The sequence below is a fragment of the Microcebus murinus genome, chromosome 22 (genome assembly GCF_040939455.1).
Source record: "Microcebus murinus isolate Inina chromosome 22, M.murinus_Inina_mat1.0, whole genome shotgun sequence".
NCBI classification, from domain to species: Eukaryota; Metazoa; Chordata; class Mammalia; order Primates; family Cheirogaleidae; genus Microcebus; species Microcebus murinus.
Window position 1 is genome coordinate 282,619 of NC_134125.1, and position 21,853 is coordinate 304,471.

At 49.6% G+C, this 21,853-nt stretch overlaps 1 protein-coding gene across 4 annotated transcripts in view; it reads left to right on the forward strand.

The window, feature by feature from the left end:
* Positions 1 to 778: 778 nt before the first annotated feature.
* The window catches only part of GOLGA3 (golgin A3), a 46,782-nt gene continuing 25,707 nt past the window's right edge, over positions 779 to 21,853 (forward strand). The window contains exons 1-7 of one of the 4 annotated variants that reach the window (XM_075996392.1): positions 779 to 893; positions 6,285 to 6,596; positions 9,059 to 9,337; positions 12,962 to 13,074; positions 15,601 to 16,253; positions 17,444 to 17,555; positions 19,385 to 19,691. In XM_075996392.1, coding sequence (XP_075852507.1) covers positions 6,464 to 6,596; positions 9,059 to 9,337; positions 12,962 to 13,074; positions 15,601 to 16,253; positions 17,444 to 17,555; positions 19,385 to 19,691 — 1,597 coding nt within the window. In that variant the 5' untranslated portion in view covers positions 779 to 893; positions 6,285 to 6,463. The other 3 variants (XM_075996395.1, XM_075996394.1, XM_075996393.1) reach the window with 3 other exon arrangements.

Here is a 21,853-nt window from a genome sequence, read left to right on the forward strand (position 1 = left end):
GACCTACCAGGTACACACGTGGAAAGGCTGAGTCAACACAGTGACGATGTCGGCTCTCCCCAATTTGATCTGTGCTTTAATGCCATTGCTATCAGAATCCGGGAAGAGTTTTCTGTAGACAAGCGTGTTCTACAACGTGGACGAGACGTCTGGGCCGGCAGAGCCACCCTCCCTGACGTCACGGCCCTCGGTGGAGGGACCCGCCCCCAGCACCTTCAGCTCCAGAAGCGATTTATGGGAGGAATTTAATGTCTTTTCAGAAATCAGAGCGGGAAGGGCTCGATACCCCTAGGCAAAAGCCATCAGCTCTGGCCTGCGCCTCACGCCCAAGACCGTCAGCGTTCCTGTCGCGGAAAAGCGAAACGTCGCGGCGGCCGCACGACCAGCGCGGGCGGGGCCAAGGCCAGGCCGGGAGGGGCTGCCGGACCGCGTGGGGCGGGGCCGGGCCTTGCGACCACGCCCTCCAATGGGCGGGCCCAGAGCGACCACGCCCACAGCCTGGCAGATGGGGCGGGGCAGGACTGGGACTGAGCCCTGCCACGCCACTTCCGCCGGAAGCTCAATTGTTCGGCTTCCTGTCAGGATGGGTCCCGCAAGTCCAGGAGCTGTGTCTATACGGAGTTGTGCAAACTCTTAAAGCCACTTTCTGATATCTGCCTAGGGCCAATTAGGGGTGAGCGCGACATGGACCCTGCGGCCAGCGCGTTCCTGGCCCTAGGCCGGCTGCTGGCGAGCAGAAGACTGCATTCTCTCTTCCGGAACGGAGGCAGCGCGTACAGGCTGTTTCCGGGGGGGCTCGTAGTCGTTGCACCGCCGCGCCCCGCCCCTCGCGCGGCCACGTCTCCGCCGGAGCAGCCGGGCTAGGCGGCCGCCGCGGCTTCCGCAGCGCTAGGGTGAGGGTCGCGGGGGCCACGGTGCCCCGGGGCCGGGCTCTTGCCGGGAGAGGGCCCAGGAGTCCCAGGAGTCGGCGGCGGAGGCCGGGCGGCGGGCGAGGGGCGGCCAGCGAGGGCGGCGGGCCTGGGCGCGGCTGCCTTCGGGAGCGGTGGTGCGGTGACGGCCGTTCCAGTCACCCTCCTCACTGCTGGTAGCCTCGGGGCCTGGAAGCCAGCTTTCAGTTGTCACCGAGCCGCCTCTGTGGATACTGATTCACTCGAGCCCTTCCGGAACGCTTGTCTGCGCCTAATAGGATGTGATTTGTCCCAAAGGTGTCTGATGCTACTGCTCGGGCAGTACTTGTGTTTTCTTGTCCTTTACAGTTTAATTTTTAAGTTTTTTCTTTTTTTGAGAAGAGGTCTCGCTCTGCTGCCCAGACTGGAGTGCAGTGCGTCATTTCAGCTCACTGCAGCCTTGAACTCCTGGGCTCAAGCGGATCATTTCACCTCAGCCTCCCCAGTAGACAGATGTCATTTGCAGTGGATGACAAACGTGACTTGGTGTCGGGCAATTTGTGTACATCGTGTTTTAAAGAATCCATGTACTTCCCTGTTTGCCTCTGTGGCTGGCAGACTTATTATTTCTGTTCTAGATGCTCAGAGGTGTTTCACTAGTTCAGTGCTACTGTCCAGAGGGAGTGGGTCCAGGCAGCCAGGCATTGTCAGTGGTATGAACCAGGTGAACAGCTCGACCTTCATGCACCAAATATTTATTGAGTGCCTGTTGTGTGACAAGTCCTGTTCATGGAGGCCCTGGGGTTCAGTGGTGAAGTCCTGTCAGGTTCCCTGCCCTCACTGAGCTTACCTAGTGGAGGGACACATGAGGTCCTGAGAGTACTGATGGTGATTGGGGTGGGGCAAGCTACCTTAAGTTGTATGGGAAGATCCATAAGGGAGGTGACTTTTGTGTCAATGCCTCTATGACAAGAAGCTAGCCACGCAAAGTTGTGGGAAAAGAACATTTGATACAGAATGAAGTGGAAGTGTGAAGACCTTGAGGAAGGTTCAGTGTTTATGGCTAGTGTATAATGAAAAAGGAAGAAAGCAATAGGAGTTAGGGTGTAGCTGTAGGCAGGGGCCAGATCACATTTGGCTTCATAGTTCCTGATAAGAGGCTGGATTTTATTATCATTGGGACATTGCAAGCCATTTACAGGTGACTCATGGATTTTTTTTTATTTGTCTCTTTGCTATCATGAACATAGCCCTTTATAACCCTTTAACAGCTTTTGGTTACAGTATTCTTTGAATGGCAAGGAAAAGAAATAAGTCATCTATAGGGTGGGAATAGTAGAGAAAAAGAAAACGAAATAAGTCGCCTGGCATTGTTCAGATTCAAAAGTAGCTTTTTTTTTTTTCTTTTTCTTTTTATGCCTGTTGTCTTAAGAAATAGTGTACCTTCTCAGTTGGCTTTTATCCATTTTGACAAGGAACAATTGAAGGGAAAATAACAGTAGTAATTGTTCCCATTCTATTGAAGACGTAGGACAGACCCTCTGCCTTCTTGCATTTAATCCTGGCAGAAATTTTATATTATTTTTCTTATTGCTTTACTGATGGGGAAACAGGCTAAGAGTGGGTAAGAAATCTTCGAAAAGTCTCACAGCTAAATGGTAGAGGAGTCGGGATGTGAAGTAGAGAGGTCAGATTCCCCACTCTGTCCACCTCTCCTCTATGTCTCTGCTGTACATGAGGCTTGCTTTTGGTTTTCACTTTGTACATAGGGCTCCATGTATCTTTGGATACTAGTGTATCCTCCCTCAACCAGATATTATCTTAAGGAAATTCTTGTTTTATCTTTGCCTATGCTCTGATTCTAACTGCTGAGAGGAACAACTTAAATAAGGTGGGGTCCATGGAGCTGTTAATGTATATATATGGAGTTTGTCTAATCTGCTGAATGGGGGAAGCCAGAAGTCCTGCAGGCGCCTGGCGTGGTGGTTTGTCAGTGTGAAGTCCCTTGATGTTAGACAGGTGTGAACCTCGATTTGTGAGTACCTTTTGAAGTTCCCAGTGACAGCTTTGTCCTGTTTCTTCCCTCTAGGAAACATAGGAATGCAAGTGGTCAAAAATAAGATTGACCTCTTTATTTATTTTTTTTTTTAAATCACAAAATGGAGTGCCTGTTACCAATAACAGCTTCCTTGCGACACACCCCCAGCTGTCCGATCCTCCTCCAGTTGCCCAGAGATTTGCTTTTGTCAGCGGTCTGAGGTAATAAGCCCCTGAACGACTGAGTCATGCTAACTAAAATTCAAGTGAGACTGAGGAGTGAGAATGCCAGTTTATTGCCCTACAGGGAGAAGTATCGCTGTCACCAAGCTCCACTTTGGGCACAGGCAGTAAATCCTGCCTCTGTAGTCCAGCCTCAAGAGGAGCTGCGTGTAAACAGGAGCTGTCTTTATGAGCTGCCAGAATAAGTCACAGTCACAGGGTCTCCATTCCGGGTGGGGGTAGGACTGCTTGGGAGTCACGGGGTTTCTTGTTTAGCAAGAAATCAGAATAAGGAAATTAAATGAGTGGCATCTGTGATGGCTTCAGGCCCGGACAGCCTGATGTGTTTGTCGCCGTGTTTGGCATGCCTTCTCAGTGGCACCTGAACACCCTTGGCTAACGTGTCTCTTTCCTGGGCAGTGTGAAGGCTGGGCGTCGTCACTGTTTGCCTCTGTGGCGGCTCCCTTCCGCATAGTCTGTCTTTGATGGCTAGATCTGGTCCTGCCAGTCGCCCCGTCTTCCCGTTCAGGGGACGCTTGTTTGGGGTGCAGCCTTCACAGTCTGCTCTTCTCGTCTATACCTCCCAGGGGCACTCTTTGTCCTCCGTCAAAACTGGAGCTCTCAGGTGTTTTCAGTAGGAGTAGGTAAGAGGTTTTCTGTATTTTAAAAGGCAGTGTTGATTGATGCTCAGGGATTCAAATACTTCATCATTTTGTTTTGGAACCATTAGCTTGATGGCTAAGGGATGGCTTTGGCGGAGCCAGTGATTCAATTCAGCAACCTGTGCTGAGTGTTCTGAGTGGGGGGTGTTGGAGGTGGTGGGGACCCAGACTTGGAATGATAGTTTTTGATAGTTTTTGATAGTTTTGATAGTTTTTGTGTTCAGGGATCTTACCAGGAGATGAACACACACACAGTCGCACGCATGACATGCTGTGGTAGAGGGCACGTGTGAGGTATAGCTATGACAGAAGGGAGTGTGTGAGGCACTTTGCCTGCGAGGCCAGCGGAGACTTCAGAGGCGGTGCCTGATGCAGACGTGGAAGGACGGTGGGGTTCACCTGGCGGTCGGGGGAGAGGGCACTCCTAGCAGAGAGGCCAGATCTGCAGTCGTAGGCACGTGAAAAGCTTTCCTCCTACAAACACGGGGCATGTGGGCACTGCAGGAGCAGATTTAGATACCGTCCCCTGCACTCCCACCCCCACCAGGCAGAAGCAAAGACATATCAAAGCAAAATGCAAACATTTTCTTTTGCTAAGGACCCTTTCAGGATGACCAGGCCGCACAGAATGCCAGTGTCCAGCAGCAGAGTCCACATTTCACCACATTTATTCCTGCGTGTCCATCTGTAGCTCGTCTGTCCTGGAGGTGGCGAGTGTGGTGAAGGGGCCACCTTGGCCGTCGTTTTGCTGATGTGCCTTACCCTGCTCTGTGTGTGTCTTCCCCACAGTGTCGCACCCTGGCCTGGCTGGCTTTCGGCCAGCTGTCCTGGGGAGCATCTGGGTTTGTGGCTGAGGGGCAGGCGTGGTGGGCGTCACAGTGGTTTTCCTGTGAAATGGTGATTTTTCAGAGGGTTCTGTGCAGTGAGGACAGCTGCGTAGCTCAAATCTCTGCCTAAGCTCTCAGGGCCCACTTGTCTACCCACCCATCCAGAGAATCTCCAGGGATGAAAGGTGTTACTGATGATTGTAAAGGCAAAAATGGGATTGAGAATTCATTGCACACAGGATTATTTTGGGGGCCAGCCTAAGGAACTTCCTTAATTTCTGTGATTCAGACATTGTTTTAGTGTTCAAATATTTATATGTGCTAGTCAGGCTGACTCCCCGAGTCCTTTGCGGTAGTTCTTTGACTAGCTATATTGGATTTATAGTCACTAATGTTATCACATGTTTTTATTAACAGTACTTTCTAGTTACAAACCCTTAATGCTGGTTTTACACTGATAACATACACAACGTTTTTGTATTGACAACACACTTATTAACTTACCCTGGCTCTGGCCTGTAGGGTGCAAGGTGGATTATTATAGTTACAAGCAAATGCTCCCAGGTCTGCCTGTCCCTGTATTAGTTGTTGACAGCGTCAGGAGACTAGGAGACACCTGCCATCAGCGGGTGCCCTTCTTCCACAGGTGAACAGTGACAAGTGGCAGGTAGAGTGACAGTGAAAGAAAGCTCCTTGTCAAGGGCCACCCGTGTGGCTTCTTGTCTGTAATTCCTGTATGGAATTTGTCAGCTAGAGACGAAGGCTCTGTAATGTTTATCATGAAACACGTCAAATATAGAAAATGATGTAGGATAATATGAAACTCATTTTAAAGGGAGTAAATGCCATCATTTCTGTAGCATGAATAGAAGCTCATGCTAGTATCTTATCTGTTAAGGAAATGAGCTAATCACACCAGTACGTTTCAAAGTTGATAACCAATTGCCAAACTTCGGGCAAAATTTTAGCCCCTTAAATCTAGTCTAGCAGGTGGGTTGCAAGAAAGCTGGTCCAGCTCGGGATGGAGACAGGGTGGCCACCTCCTCTGGCCTCAGGCCTGAGTCAGCTGCCTTTCTGTGTGCCCTTGTGCCCCCTTCCTCATACCCAGTCACTGCGTCCCGTGGCAGCTGCTTCTTTAGTGTTGTCCCTCTGGATCTGCAAGTGTCCGCCTTGGAGGCTGGGGCTGCCTGGCAGGAGCTGTGGCCTTGGGCACAGTCACTTCAGGTGACCTGGGAGGGGAGCTTGCCCTGTGAGCACTAGGCCTGCAACTCTAATACAGACCTGGCCACGTGTGGCTATTTCAAACTAATTACATTTAAATGAAATCTAAGACTGAGATCCTCAGCTGCCCTGTATGGTGACTGCAGCCCCATGCAGAGCTGCTCCATCCTGGCAGAGTGCTCCCCAGCCGGCCACGATGCACACTGGTGCCTTCGGGAAAGAGCCCAGGGGTGGCAGGTTCAGCGTTCTGTCCTCAAAACCTAGGGTCTTGTAGGTGCTCGAGGATTATTTGTTAAATAAATAACCCGTATTTATTTCTTATATGTGTTATATGCAAACCAGGAACCAAATGTTAGTTTTGTTAATTGTTACTTGAAATCTGATAAGTGAAGTTTCATAATACAGTTTTTCTCTTTCCCTCCTGTCAGGTATCGTGATATTGGTTGGACTTCAAGCTCTCTGTGAATCTTCAAATCTTACCCCGAAAATGGAAAACATGGTGGGGGCCTTCCCGGGCCCTTTCGGCTGTTGCTGATGGCAGGAGCCAAGCTCACCTGCAGTCCACTCGCAGCCCTTCAGTGTCAGCTCCGCTCGCGTCGAGCTGGCCATGGATGGCGTGGCAGCCGAACAGGATGGCCCCTTGGAGGACACACCCGGCAGGGGCGCATCAGCTTCCCCGGAGGCCCCCCTGAAGCCCGGGGGCTCGCCGGCCCTGCCTGACATGTGGGACAAGGCCCAGAGTAAGTCGTGGGGTCGCTGTGTGCTGCTGGACGGGAGGACACGTCGGCTTGTGTTTTGGGGGACATTCAGAGTGTGCTCTGGTGACCTGATGCATGTTTTCTCTCAGTTGGTGCTAACTTTGGATCAAGCACCGTTTGTATTAAACAGAATACGAACCGCCTAGTGGTTGTGTTTTCCTGAAGGTGTCTGTGGGTCTTCACTGACCCACAGTGGTGTTGCTCGCTGCCTAAATGTCTGCCTTTTTGGTTGGTCACTTGCTAAGTTCTGATAACTGGAATTCAGACGTGATCCAATAGAGATCTAAGGGTTATTGAATCACATTTCTATGGTAGTGGCTGGGGCGTGTCATGGCCCTTCCTGGTCATGAGGTATCAGTGCAGCATTGGCCTTAAACTGCAGATTATAGATGTAGTAATTTACTAACAGGCCGACACAGTGGCTCACGCCTGTAATCCTAGCACTCTGGGAGGCTGAGGCGGGCGGATTGTTTGAGCTCAGGAGTTCAAGACATGCCTGAGCAAAAGCGAGACCCCGTCTCTACTAAAAAAAAAAAAAAATAAAAGGAAATTAGCTGGACAACTAAAAATATATAGAAAAGCTAGGCTGGTGGTACCTGCCTGTAGTCCCAGCTACTTGGGAGGCTGAGGCAGGAGATTGCTTGAGCCCAGGAGTTTAAGGTTATTGTGAGCTAGGCTGACACCACGGCACTCTAGCCCGGGCAACAGAGTGACACTCTGTCTCAAAAAATAAAAAAAAAGAAGTGATGCATGTAAAATGCCCAGAGCATGGCAAGTGTCCAGGCAGTGGTGGTAGCCATTTTTGTCACCTTATCATCCTTGTTTGTTTATCCGTAGTTAGGCCTATGTTTGTAAATAATAGAGTCTTACTGTTTATTGGGCCTTTTTACTTTTAGATTTTTTTAAAAATTGCAATATGATTCTCAGAAAAACACTTTGTTGAGTAAACAGGAAGGAATCCATCAGAAAGTGGCATTAACCCAATTCCCTCGTATGTGACCTGCAGTGGGACTGACGCAGTCGTTTGTGAGAGTCGTTTGTAGAGAACAGCTGCTGTCTCAGGGCAGCGACTGGGTCCCCTTGCTCTGCTTCCTGTCTGTGGCACCCATTTGTATCTGGTGTATCTTCCGGGGAGGCATGACAGTAAACAGCTGTTTTAGTTGGGATTCACATTTGCAAGCGACAAAAACCCATTTTTAATTTGCTTGCGCACAGGGGGAATTTCCGGGATGTGTACTGGGTAGGTCATGGGGTCCAAGTGACGCCAACCCTGCGAGAGCTCAGGGCCTTGCTGGGCCTCGGGGCCCGCTGGAGCCAGGCTCGGACCCCGCAGGCCTCCTCACACCATTCTGGCCTTTGCTGACTGGCTTACCAGCCAGGGGGAGGGGGATGACTGAGAATCATTTACTTGCAGTAAGTCCTTCTTCCTTTTTTCCCATTTGATGAGGAAATATGTTATTAGATTGCATAGTGAGTAATTCTGTGTATAACAATGTTAATGGGTTAGCCTAAGTTTAATACGTGAGTACAGAGTCGTCATTGGTTAAACTTGAGTTTCTACCTAACTGGTGGCCTTCAAGCAGAAGGAAAGTCCTGGGTTCTGTGCTTAGCTTTGCCAGAATTGTTCAGATCAGATGATCGACCCATTTGCCTTAGATTTCTCATATTGAAGGATAAACTTATGCTTTGGAATGACTTTGAATTCAGGCCTTCGTAAATGTGACTGTGATTAGTACTGCTGTTACCAATTCTTGTTAAAAAAAATGTCAGTTATGTTTTAAGCTTTCATGTTTTTTTTTGCTTTTTTTTTGAGACAGAGTCTTACTCTGTCTCCCAGGCTAGAGTGCAGTGTTGTCATCGTAGCTCACAACAACCTCAAACTCCTGGGCTCAAGTCATCCTGCTGCCTCAGCCTCCCAAGAAGCTGGGACTACAGGCACGTGCCACCACACCCGGCTAATTTTTCTAATTTTTGTTGAGACAAGGTCTTACGGTATTGCCCAGGCTGGTCTCAAACTTCTGGCCTCAAGCCATCTTCCCACCTCGGCCTTCCAGGCCAAGTGCTAGGATTACAAGTGGGAGACTTTGCCCAGCCCCTTTTTGCTATAAGTAAAAGCAGACTTTCACAACGTTTGTTACTGGTCTTATGGAAATGAAAGGGAAACGCCACTACTTAAGTTCCACAACCGTAGTGCGGAGGGTGAGGCCATTTTACAGGTGAGGACGCTGGGGCCCAGAGCAGTGGGGAGACCTGTCCCAAGTCACCCTGCCTGCAGGAGGAGAGGCGGGCATGCTCTTCTCTCGGAGTGAGCGTGTTTATGAGACGTGGAAATGCTGGTGCTCAGGTATCCAGATTCTTCTCTGTCCTATGTTAGCTGCGTGTCTGAAAAACGACGTGATCGTGTTGTCAGAACCGCGGTGGCCCAGCGTGCTCTCTCTTTCCAGGTGCCGGTGTCGAGGTAAACAGGACTTCCAAGAAAGGAGAAAGCCCGCATGGACCTGGCCAGGGCGGCCTCTGCCAGAACGGGCCAACGCCGCAGCTCCCAGACCCACCACTGTCTCTCAGTCCCACCACAAGCCCAGTGGTTCCAGATGCCTCTCCAGGTGTGGCTGGTTTCCATGACAACCTAAGGAAGTCTCAGGGAACTAGTGCTGAGGGCAGTGTTAGAAAAGAAGCTTTGCAGTCTCTCAGCCTCAGTCTTCCTATGCAAGAAACGCAACTGTGTAAGCATCTGTTCTCCGCCGGGCCCCCCTCCCCGGGTCAGCGCCGCCAGCCCCCCAGAGCCTTGCCCCCAGCACCTGCTGTCTGAGCAGGCGCCTCCCGTTGCCACGCGCCACCTTGGGGCTGTGGTGGGCTGTGTGTGGAACGAGGCAGCTTCGTTCTAAGGACTGAAATACACTCGGCAGTTGAGGCTCCTCTGCAGCCTGGTGTTGGCAGTGGCACTGAAGCCCTTGCTGCTAAGGCCAGCCTTCCTGTCCTTTGTCACCGCGTGGTTAGTGAGCAGACTGTGGAGGACCAGTCCTGAGACAGTTTACTTGGAGGTGTCATTGCTTGGAGGTGTCATTGATGAATTATTTTAACTTTTCTTTTTAAGAGACGAGTCTTGCTATGTTGCCCAGGCTGGTCTCCTGGTCTCAAGTGATCCTCCTGCCTCAGCCTCCTGGAATGAATTAATTTAATCAGCATTTACTTTGTGCTGATCTCAAAGATGAACCAACCACACTCTAGCAGCCTGTGGGCCCTAGAAGCCTTGAGACCTTTTTCTGACCATTGCTTTTCATGAATGCACACGTGTGTAACTTTACATAACGAGGCCGTATCAGACGTGCCGTTCTCACCCCTCATCCCCTTCGTGCCTCATTCCTCCCCACGGGACCCCTTGTAGGACTCTTAAACATACCCAGGTTTTTGGTCCTTGTTTTTTAAAATGGGATTGTAGTGCTCACATGACCGCATGTTGTCCCCACTTAGCTCGATCACAGGGAGACTGCTGCGTTGCCTGACGTAGCTGTGACCCGATCTTGCTGTGTGGCTGGGTCAGTGCTCTGCGGCCACACCCCAGAGCAGACCGGCTTGGTCTGGGCCACGAGCACCCTTGGGGCCAGCCCGTGTGGTGACACGGCCACCAGTAACCCCTAAGGACACTTTCTCCCATGCCCCACCAGCAGATAGACTCTCTCTCTCTTTCTTTTTAATTTTCACCAGTCTGATGGGTCTGAGAGGGTACTTCATTGTTACTTTTTTTTTTTTTTGAGACTGAGTCTCATTTTGTTGCCCAGGCTAGAGTGAGTGCCGTGGCGTCAGCCTAGCTCACAGCAACCTCAGACTCCTGGGCTCAAACAATCCTGCTGCCTCAGCCCCCTGAGTAGCTGGGACTACAGGCATGCGCCACCATGCCTGGCTAATTTTCTATATATATTAGTTGGCCAATGAATTTCTTTCTATTTATAGTAGAGACGGGGTCTTACTCTTGCTCAGGCTGGTTTTGAACTCCTGACCTCGAGCAGTCCGCCCGCCTCAGCCTCCCAAAGTGCTAGGATTACAGGCGTGAGCCACCACGCCCGGCCTTGTTACTTTAAGTATTAGAGGATTACATGAGGATGCGAACATCTCTTTATCTGTTTGGTGGCTATTTGGACACTCTTTTCTGTGAATTGTCTCTTTATATGTTTGCCCATTTTTATTATGTATTGTTTGCCTCTTTCTTCATGGGCATTATTTTTTTAAGGCTGCAGTGTAGTTTTTTGTTTGTTTTTGTTTTTTGAGACAGGGTCTCGCTCTGTTTCCTAGGCTGTAATGCAGTGGTGCGGTCATAGTTCACTACAGCCTTGAACTTCCTGGCCTCAAGGATCCTCCTGCCTCAGCCTCCTGAGTAGCTGGGACTACAGGTGTGCACCACTACGCCCCGCTAATTTTTTAAATTTTTAGTAGAGACGGGGTCTCGCTATGTTGCCTAGGCTGATCTTGAGCTCCTGGCATCAAGTGACTCTTCTGCCTTGCCCTCCCAAAGTGCTGGGATTACAGGTGTGAGCCATAACAGTGGTGAATTTTTAGGGAACTACTTGGGCCTGCTCAGATTTTAGGGATTATTACAGCAATAGCTGCTTACCTCCTCATTATCCATGTCTAAAGAGGGTGCCACACATAAGTTGCTAAATGGTCTCACTTGTCTACCTGGTCGACATTTAGACCATCCTGCGGTGTTCCGTGTCACATCTGTGGATGTGCTGAAGAAGGATAAAGTCACAAGCCCGGTCCTGGGGAACTGGCTGCCCTGGGTGTAACTGTGACGCCTTTGCATGCTCTGTTCAGCCCGTTAATTACCCAAAATAAAAGGTTTGGGTTTTAGATATTTTACACTATGTTTTTGGCTGCAAAGTTATCATTTCCTCCCCTTCCTGTCCTTGACCACAACCTCATCTCTCTGGAAACTGAGGTAAGCAGCCCCTGGCCCTCGGGGGCCGACACCTGCTCAGTCTTTCCTCTGCATCGAGTTCCAATGCCAGACTTTGGCAGTTTTATTCCTTAGGTAAACAGCGTCTGCTTACTGCTAGCTTGTATATGTGCTTTTTGTTTTTTGTTTGTAAATAATCATAATTTTGATTTACTCAATTCTTTTCTTTTTTAAATTTTTTTATTTTAGCATATTATGGGGGTACAAGTGCTAAGGTTACGTATATTGCCCATGCCTCCCCTCCGCCATTGAGTCAGAGCTTCAAGCATGTCCATCCCCCAAACGTTGCACATCTTACTCCTTGTGGTTGAATATACCCATCCCCTCCTCCCCCCTCCCACCCTCCTGACACCCGATAAATGTTATTTCTATATGTCCACTTAGGTGTTGATCGGTTAATACCACTTTGCTGGTGAGTACACGTGGTGCTTGTTTCCATTCTTGAGATACTTCACTTAGTAGAATGGGTTCCAGCTCTATCCAGGAATATACAAGAGGTGCTATATACATGCTTTTTGGATCTTAAGATGCTTTATTATAACATGACATTTTTGCAGGGATTGTGATAAGCTGTGGATCAAATTAGATCCCCAAGTGTAACTGCATAAAGAAAACATGCTTTCTGTCATGAGACCACATGATGGCCACGTGCCCATTGGTCATCGCTGAGTGGAATTCTATCACGACTGCCTTTAATGTATTCTTCACCTCCAGGTTGTGAGTAGCTTTGTGAGGTTAGCAGGGTGTCAGCTCAGCGAAAGTTGAGAATTTCTGTGCCTCAGAGCACTTAGCATTGACACTGACCTTAAATTCAATTTTTTTTGTTATTAAAGGACACTTTTTGGCCAGGTGTGGTGGTTCATATCTGTAATCCTAGCACTCTGGGAGGCCGAGACAGGAGGATTGCTTGAGGTCAGGAGTTTGAGACCAGCCTGAGCAAGAACGAGACCCCGTCTCTACCAAAAATAGAAAAAATTAGCTGGGCATGGTGGCTCCTGTGCCTGTAGTCCCATCTACTCAGGAGGCTGAAGCAGGAGGATCGCTTGAGCCCAGGAGTTTGAAGCTGCAGTGAGTTATGATGATGTCACTGCCCTCTAGCCAGGGCTGCAGACTGAGACTTTGTCTCAAAAAAAAGGCACTTGTTACCATCTCCTGTCTTACCACTGAATACCCACACAAGGTAGTTCACGCCATGAACACACACCCAGGTAGATCCTGTCTGTGGTCAGTGTCTAAGGCCCACAGTTTTCTCTTGATCTAGAATTGTTCTTCAAAACTCGGTGGCTGTATATCGCTTAGGCACTGAAACACATTGGTAATTAAATGCAAAACAACCAAGCTGCGGTTCTGATTTTTTTTTCACAAGTTTCTAAATGGTCATTTCTCACCACAGGCTCCACAGAGTCTCCACTGCCCCTGGAGAAGGAGGAGCAGGTCCGACGCCAGGCTCAGAAGCAGCTGGAAGAGCAGCTCAAGCAGTACCGAGTGAAGCGCCAGCAGGAGAGGGTGAGTATCCCTCTCCCGAAAAAGCTGACGCGAGGCCTGGGGTACCAGAGGCAGGAATTGGTCCCTTGTGACCCTGGAGCCTGCCGTGTGTGTCTCTGAGCCGGGACAGGCTCTGGTCTGCGCAGCTGCTGACTGCGCCACTCTCGTGTGGCTCCGCCTCTGCGGAGACCAGCGGGCGAAGGGTTCATGCCCCTCACCTGGTGCCGCTTCCGTTGGAACAAGCATGTTTTATTCCCACATCTGCCATTTGAAAAGCACAGAAAGTAAACACAGGCACGCCTCAGGGAAGATTCTGTTCCAACCACCATAAAAGAGCAAATATCACAAAGTGAGGCAGACAAATTTTTTGTTTCCCCAGTACATGTAAAAGTTTGTATTTGGTAAAATACAAAATTCCTGGTTGAAAAACACAAAACAAAACTACTACATTAGGAATAGAAGGATATTTCTTTACCACAGGGGTTGCAGTTCAGGTATCACATTTAAATGGTACAAAACGACGAGTAAAAGTCCCGTCCTATTTCTGGTCTCCTGTAAGCCATGGAAATGTCTTTATGCTTCTGTCTCTGCGGAGATCACCCGGTGAGAAACTGTCCTTTGTGCTTTGTCTGCACATCACCGTTTCACCCCCTGCACCCCGAGCTCTTCCGCCATCAGTGCAGACAGCTGGGGCCCACCTCACTCTTCGTACTAGCCTGTGTGTGCACCAGCATTTAATAGCCGGTCCAAGGGGATCAGCATTTTGGTGGCTTTCTAATTTTTGAATTGCAAACAATACTGCAATGAATGTTTTATATCTTGATATACTTTTGTGGGTAGGTCCTTAAATTATCAAATTATTGAGGAAAAGGTGTTATGTATTTGTTATTTTAGGCTCTAATTAGGGTAGACTAGCTTATGCTCTGGCTGGCAGTGTATGAGACTGCCAGCTTCCTTATCCATGGCAGCGTTGGAAATAACAAAACTTGAATTTTTGTCCTTCTAGTAGGTGAAACAGATGGTACTTCCTAACACTGAGCATCTTTCATGTATTGGCAGTTGTGTTTCTGTCATAGTCTTTTCCCATTTTCTACCCGTCGTTTCTGCTGTGTAGGTGCCGCATAGATCAGGAACATGGCCCTTGTCAGTTCAGACTAAAAGTCTCGTTTCCCTGGATCTTTGTAATTTCTTTCAATTTCAAAATCAGAAGAATATAAATAAATTCCACAGTGTTTTCTTATATTTTTAAGATCTTAAAAAAATGTGTAATATAATCATCTGAAATGTTTGGTATTAAAGAGAGAGGCAGGGGTTGGGTCTCTTTGGACAGCTGGTGAGTCATCTCAGATTGCTTCTCCTGGGGTCTGGCTTTCCCCCGGGTTGCGGTCCTGCCTCATTGTGGCACTTCCAACCACCTACCCACCCCACCTGCGCCTAGGCGGGTTTTGCGCTGCGTACTTTTGTCTCCTCAGGCTGCCTGCTGCTTTTTAAGGCCTGTGTGGATCTCGTTATTGCAGATTTACGTCGTCCACAGCGAGTGTGGACCTGCGCTGCGCCCGTGGCCCCGCCCTTTACTGCGCTTTTCTAGCCGTCCCCGGCCATTTGTCCTAGGCACCTGCAGGGTCATTGGTGACGTTTCTCACTCACCCTCCTCTGTGTGCCCTGCCCGGTGGGATTGATTCTGTAGCATGGCCGGGACCACGAGGTCCTGGCAGAGAGGACACAGGGTGGGGCTGTCCTTTGTCCCGGTCTCGGGCCGCCTCGGTAACTAACGTCAGGAAAAGCAGCGAGTGAGGTGAACACAGAAAAGGAGGAGAAAGATGCGTTGTTTGCAGGTGTTGGTAACACCGTGGAAAACTCTAAAGGATCAGCTGAAAAAATTATTAGATTTAATTAGGGTTCAGAGAATTGTCAGTTAAAAAAAACAAGTATGAAAAATTAATAGTTATCCTAACACGATCAGTTATAAAATTAATGGGAAAAGATAACAGTTATAATAACAATAAAAACGGTCCGAGGGGTAAATTAAAATGGCAACAAAAAGGGCTTAGAATGCAGATAAAGAAGCTGAAGTAACGGCTTTGTTGAGAGACAGGCAAGCAGATAATAATCGAAGGGAAGCAGCCCAGTATTCCCTAAGTAATTATAAATTTAAGGTAGTTCTAATTCAAAAGGACATTTTTTTTTTAACTTGAAGAAAAATTTTTTTTCATGTTGATCTGAAAGAATAACCAGGAGAACAGCCAGGGAGGCTTTGTCAAGGGAGCACAATGACAGCATGACGCTCTTACACGTGTCTTAGAATGTTTCAGAGTCGCATTTGTTAACCAGGGTGCTTCTGGCCTGGGAATGGTCACCTAGTTAGCCGAGTGGTGAGACCTGAGGATCGGGGGCCTGGCTGCACGCTGCGTGGCAGGGGAGGGGAGGCAGATGCTCTCTGGTCACCAGTACAGGGGGTATTCATTGGTATAGCCTTTCTGAATGGCAGTTTTAGAAGGCTGCTTGTCAATTTTAAACATAATTTTTGTGCTTTTGTTTCCTTCTCAGTCCAGTCAACCTGCAACAAAAGCAAGACTTTTTAGCACACTTGATCCTGAGCTCATGTTAAACCCAGAACACTTACCAAGGGCCAATACGGTGGCTATGACAAAAGAATACTCCTTCCTGCGCACCAGTGTCCCTCGTGGGCCCAAGGTGGGCAGCTTAGGGCTCTTGGCACATCCTAAGGAGAAAAAAAGTTCAAAATCAAGCAAAATTCGGTCTCTGGCTGATTACAGAACTGAAGGTTCAGATGCTGGGAGCTCTGGTGGAAATGTTCCGGCTGGCGACTCTCCCAGGGGCGCCCTGAAGCAGAGCGGAAGCAGTGCGTCAGTTGTGTCTGAGATCAGCCTGCCTCCTGAGACCGATGACCGTCTGGAGAACGCCTCGCTGACCGGAGACAGCGTGTCCGAGGCTGATGGGAACGAGAGTGACAGCTCATCACACAGCAGTCTCTCCACCCGCGGGACCCATGGCATTCTGGTGAACACAGCGGGCACACGGGAAGCTCCCTACCTGGTCGACGGCCAGGAGATGGCTGACGCTCTGGGCCAGTTCCCCTCAATCAAGGATGTGCTCCTGGCCGCAGCAGCCGAGCAGCAAGACCAAGGGCAGGAAGTGAACGGAGAGGTGCAGAGCCGGAGAAACAGCATCTGTAGCAGGTAGGGCAGGTGAGGGCTGGGCGGGGTGGGTGGGAGGCGTGGTCTCAGACTCAGCTTCTCTGGACCGTGGCCTCTGTCACTGCAGCAAGCCGGTACTGTTTCTCATTTCTAATTTCATCTTTAGTCTTTTTTTTTTTTTTTTTTTTTTTGAGACAGAGTCTCACTCTGTTTCCCAGGCTAGAATGCCATGGTGTCAGCCTCGCTCACAGCAACCTCAAATTCCTGGGCTCAGGCGATCCTCCTGCCTCAGCCTCTTGAGTAGCTGAGATTATAGGCATGTGCCACCATGTCTGGCTAATTTTTTCTATTTTTTTTTTTTTTTTTTTTTTTTTTGAGACAGAGTCTCGCTTTCTTGCCTAGGCTAGAGTGAGTGCCGTGGCGTCAGCCTAGCTCACAGCAACCTCAAACTCCTGGGCTCAAGCGATCCTGCTGCCTCAGCCTCCCGAGTAGCTGGGACTACAGGCACGAGCCACCATGCCCGGCTGATTTTTATATTATATATATTAGTTGGCCAATTAATTTCTTTCTATTTTTATGGTAGAGACGGGGTCTCGCTCAGGCTGGTTTTGAACTCCTGACCTTGAGCAATCCGCCCGCCTCGGCCTCCCAGAGTGCTAGGATTACAGGCGTGAGCCACCGCGCCCGGCCTCTATATATTTTTAATTGGCCAATTAATTTATTTCTATTTTTAGTAGAGACGGAGTCTCGCTCTTGCTCAGGCTGGTTTCGAACTCTTGAGCTTGAGTGATCCGCCTGCCTCAGCCTCCCAGAGTGCTAGGAGTACAGGTGTGAGCCACTGCACCCAGCCTCATCTTTAGTCTTGACATTAATATTTCATTCCTATACAACTCTGTCGCTTTTTGAGAAATAAGTTAGATCGAATCAGCAATCGTCTGTGGTACTAACATATCCTGTCCTCCAATATTTACATAGACTGATCTCTGAAACTGCATGCGCACTTATGTGGGCTCACATTTCCAAAGGGCCCAGGCATGTATAAATGTATGACTGTTGGCAGGAGTGTTTATTGGCAGTGTACATATAAACTTGAGCTTTCTAGATAAATCTGTTGACTTAATTTTTAAAGCCATGGGAGGGAGTAGCGAGGGCATGTGAAACTGGAGAGTGTGGAGGAAAGTTATGAAGTCACCATCACTCACATGTCCCTGGTCCTGCACTTTGTCCTTTAGCGTGTCCATGGAAAGCTCCGTTGCTGAGACTCAGGACGAAATGTTGCAGGTTCTCAAAGAAAAAATGAGACTTGAAGGACAGCTGGAAGCTTTATCATTAGAGGCTAGTCAGGTAACAGATATCTGATTCATGTTTTATTGTGCCATGCCTCTGAAAGAATGTGCAATTCCTTTGTTGGGTGCAGAGTTTTACGGACGGACATCTTTAATAATGAGCCGTATCAGCCAAGTCTTTCGCATCTTTACGTTTCTCTTCTGTTTCGTCTCTCTGTCGGCCTCAGACAGAGGTGTGTGAGTTTTCTGCTTTGGTTGTGAATGGTCAGTTTCTCCCGCATCTCAATCGGGGTTTGCCCAGAATATTTCCTGGATATTAGGTACTTCACAGTCCAAAACAGTTAATTCTCTTGGTGGATGGCACCTTTTCCTGGTATGGTTAAAATCTTCATCTTTACTTCTTTAGTATGTTTTGCGATGGGGTTCTACTTTTTTGATATTATTTTTGCTGTATCTGGTTAGCATTTGCCAAAAAATCATTTTCCATCCCTTAATTTTCAGCTTTCCTTTGTCATTCTATTGTATGCACTTTTATCAATGGTGAAGAACTAGATTTTTATCTTTCTTTCAATGATTGAAGTAGATCAGTGCAGTGGAATCCGGCTGTCTGCTTTCAGCACAAGAGAGTGTGAGGATGCACCTGCAGCACGGGTGTGGCGGGAGGGCATCCTGGCAGTGAGCGTGCTGCAGGGCAGCGGAGGGGAGAGGAGCTGCCTGTGGTGAGAGGAGCCGGCTGTGCTGGATACACACTTTGTGTTTACGGCGGCTTTGTATGCAACATGGTCCTTGGACACAATCCGACCACCGTGTGGTGCATGAAACTGTCTGCTAAAATTTCAGTAACGTCAAGATTAATTTTGGTTGGGTACAGTTTTTACTTTACATACTACTTTAGAACGTAGCTCTCTCATCAGATGCATTTCCACTTCATCTAAATTCCATTCAGTCCCTTGGACAATCTAAGAGCTTGCTTTTACTTTATCTTCTTACCCCCCTGGGGTTACCGATGTGTGCTTTGGAGTGTCCAAGCCAAGGTCTGTGTGGGTTGCTGCGGGTGCAGTGCTTCCTGGCATCTCTGTGCAGGTGCCGGTTCTGCTTATTCTGAGATCTCATTAAGTTTGCTCAGTTCACTTGATGTCAACTGGGTGCATGTTCTTCTGTGTGTTGGATTTGCTATTCGTCTTGAGGACGACGTGTGCATTCTGGGTTCCCGTGTACATCTCCCGCTGAGCTTGCAACGCTGGCATGCTGACGGGCGGGTGGGCGTGTGCCCTTTGCTCACTTCTTGTGGTGGTCTTTGCTGCTCCTGGGGCCTCTCCTCTCCCTCCCTGCCTCACCCTGCGGACGGCCCTGCCGTGGTCACTCAGGACTGCTCCTGTGTCCAGTGCCCTGGCTGGAGTGCTCACAACCTCCCTGATGTAACGACAGCCTTTCCCTGGAGATGTTTTCTCTCCACGTCCCCCACTCTGATCTCAATCAACTGCTTTTTATCTTAGGGGTCCCTCAGCACGTCTAGCATTCTTACTCTGTGCACGCAGGTGTGCACCCTTGTGAGCTTCTTTGATTTTTGTAAAAACATTTCCCACATCCCTTCAGGTGAGTGGGGGCCTTCCCAGCTCTGCCTGACGCTGCCCTGCCTGGGTGCAGCTGTGCCTAGAACCAGCGCAGACTCTGCGCCCCTCCTGCCTCCGGGCATGTCTGGAAAGTCGCCTTTGGGGGATAGGTGTGTTGGGGGAGTGGCTGGGTGATGTGGGAATGTCACGCTAGGTCTACCTGTCAGACACCTTTTTCCGTGTCGCTGGTTGTGTGTGCTGGCAGTCCTGTTACATGCTAGACAGAAGTGCTCATTCTCCTGGAAGTCAGTGTGGTGGTTTGGGATCTTTCCAGGCACTTCAAGAAAAGGCTGAGCTGCAGGCCCAGCTGGCCGCCCTGACCACCAGGCTGCAGGTGCAGGTGGAGCACAGCCGCAGCAGCCAGCAGCGGCAGGACTCCCTCAGCTTGGAGGTAGACACCTTGAAGCAGTCCTGCTGGGACCTGGAGCAAGCCATGACTGACCTGCAGAACATGCTGGAAGCCAAAAATGCCAGCCTGGCGTCCTCCAACAACGACCTGAAGGTAGCGGAGGAGCAGTACCAGAGGCTCATGGCGAAAGTGGAAGACATGCAGAGCAACATCCTCAGCAGGGACAACACAGGTGAGGGCTGCCCAGCGAGGTGCGGGGGGTGGGGGGGAGCCCGGCTGTCACCACGTCATGTTTCTGTGGGGTGTGTGGTTTATAATTTATACTTAAGGTGTCCGCTTTTCTAAGGGAAATGGACTTTTTGGTTGACCCCATGGCATTCTGCACGTCTTTCCGTGAGTATCAGGGAAGTGACTGAGACCTTAGAAGGTGGCGTTGTTCCCTTGACCGCAGTGTTGTTGCTGCTACTCGTTCTGCCTTGAAAGTCCAGTGCTGTTCGGGGTGTAGGGCTGTCAGCTCGTTCCACAGAATAGCAGATGCTAATTACAATATTTATTTTTTTAATTTTAATTTTAATTTATTTATTTTTGAGACAAAGTCTCACTCTGTTGCCAGGGCTAGAGTGCCATGGCATCAGCCTAGCTCACAGCAACCTCAAACTCCTGGGCTCAGGCGATCCTCCTGCCTCAGCCTCCCGAGTAGCTGAGACTACAGGCATGTGCCACCACGCCCGGCTGATTTTTTCTATATGTATTTTTTAGTTGTCCAGCTAATTGCTTTCTATTTTTTTAGTAGAGACAGAACCTCGCTCTTGCTCAGGCTGGTCTCCAATTCCTAAGCTCAAATGATCCACCCGCCTCGGCCTCCCAGAGTGCTGGGATTACAGGCGTGAGCCACTGCGCCTGGCCTACTTAGAACATTTAAAAGGAACACTTAGGTTGCTGGAGCTCTTCACACTGTGTTCGGCCCTCTGGTCCAGCTGCCTCTGTAGGCCTGACCTGGGGAGTCGTGGGAGTGGAGTCGTGGAGTTGCGGGAGCCGTGGCGGCCCCTGTAGTCAGCAGCGTGTCTTTCGCCGCCTTTGTGTGACCTGCCCTCCCTTGGGTGCTCCGTCCTCAGTCGCCCCCCAGAGCTGGTCTCAGAGTTGATGCTCTTACCCCATGGGGGACCGAGAAGATTCCGGTCTGCCTGCTCAGCCCGTGGCGGTGTGACCAGGAGCGGGAAGCAGAGGGCAGGCATGGTGGGAAGACTGACTGTCAGAGCCCACGGGGCGAAGAGTGACTCCTCGAAGACTGCTCAGATGAGGCTCTTCTCGGGGGGTTCGGGGCCGCCTGCTCGACAGGGGGGCCTTGGTGTGGCTGGTGTGAGGGCCGAGGCAGTGTGAGGCGCGGTCTCAGATCCGATGGTCACAGAGGCTCTCTTCTCGTGCTAGGAGAGAGAGCCAGCCAAGAAACAAAAAGCAGACATTTTATTTTTTATTTATTTATTTATTTATTTATTTTGAGACAGAGTCTTGCTTTGTTCCCCAGGCTAGAGTGAGTGCCGTGGCGTCTGCCTGGCTCACAGCAACCTCAATCTCCTGGGCTCAGGCGATCCTCCTGCCTCAGCCTCCCGAGTAGCTGGGACTACAGGCATGTGCCACCATGCCCGGCTAATTTTTTCTATATATATTAGTTGGCCAATTAATTTCTTTCTATTTACAGTAGAGACGGAGTCTCCTTCTTGCTCACACTGGTTTCAAACTCCTGACCTCGAGCATCCACCCGCTTCGGCCTCCCAGAGTGCTGGGATTACAGGCATGAGCCACCATGCCTGGCCTAGACTTTTTAAATTTTATTGATTTTTAAGTCTTTGAGTGCCTTATGAAACCCAGTCCCCTAGGAAAAACTGTAGAATCCAAAACATGCTTGAACACCAGACGCGTTTTGTGGCTCTGTGGCTCGCGAGGCTTCATCTGAGCAGTGTGCGCTGGGCAGCAGAACCGACATAGACTCAGGCAGGGCTGCTCGGTCCCGGCCCACAGCCCAGCGGGAGCGGCCACGGGGACACCGTGGCTGCCTGTTGGTGGCTGATGGACACCAGCAGACTGAAGAGGAGAGCCTCGGTGTCCCCCACAGTTGATTTTCAGTGTCACAGATTCCACAGCTGTGAATTTGCCTCTTAGATTTATTTACACCCCCAAATCATAACTCATAGAGCTTTAATAGTCGTTTGCAGACGCAAGCAGAGAGGCAAAACCTTACGTTGCCTGAAGCGCTCGGTTGTAGCCAAGGTGCCTTCTTGCTTCAGCTCAGACTGTGAACAAGTGTCCTTGACCTGGTCTCTTCAGTGCCATTTTTGTATTTTTGAGCGTTTTGGGGTGGTTCAGCTGTTAAAAATGTCTCAACCACTGGCTGGC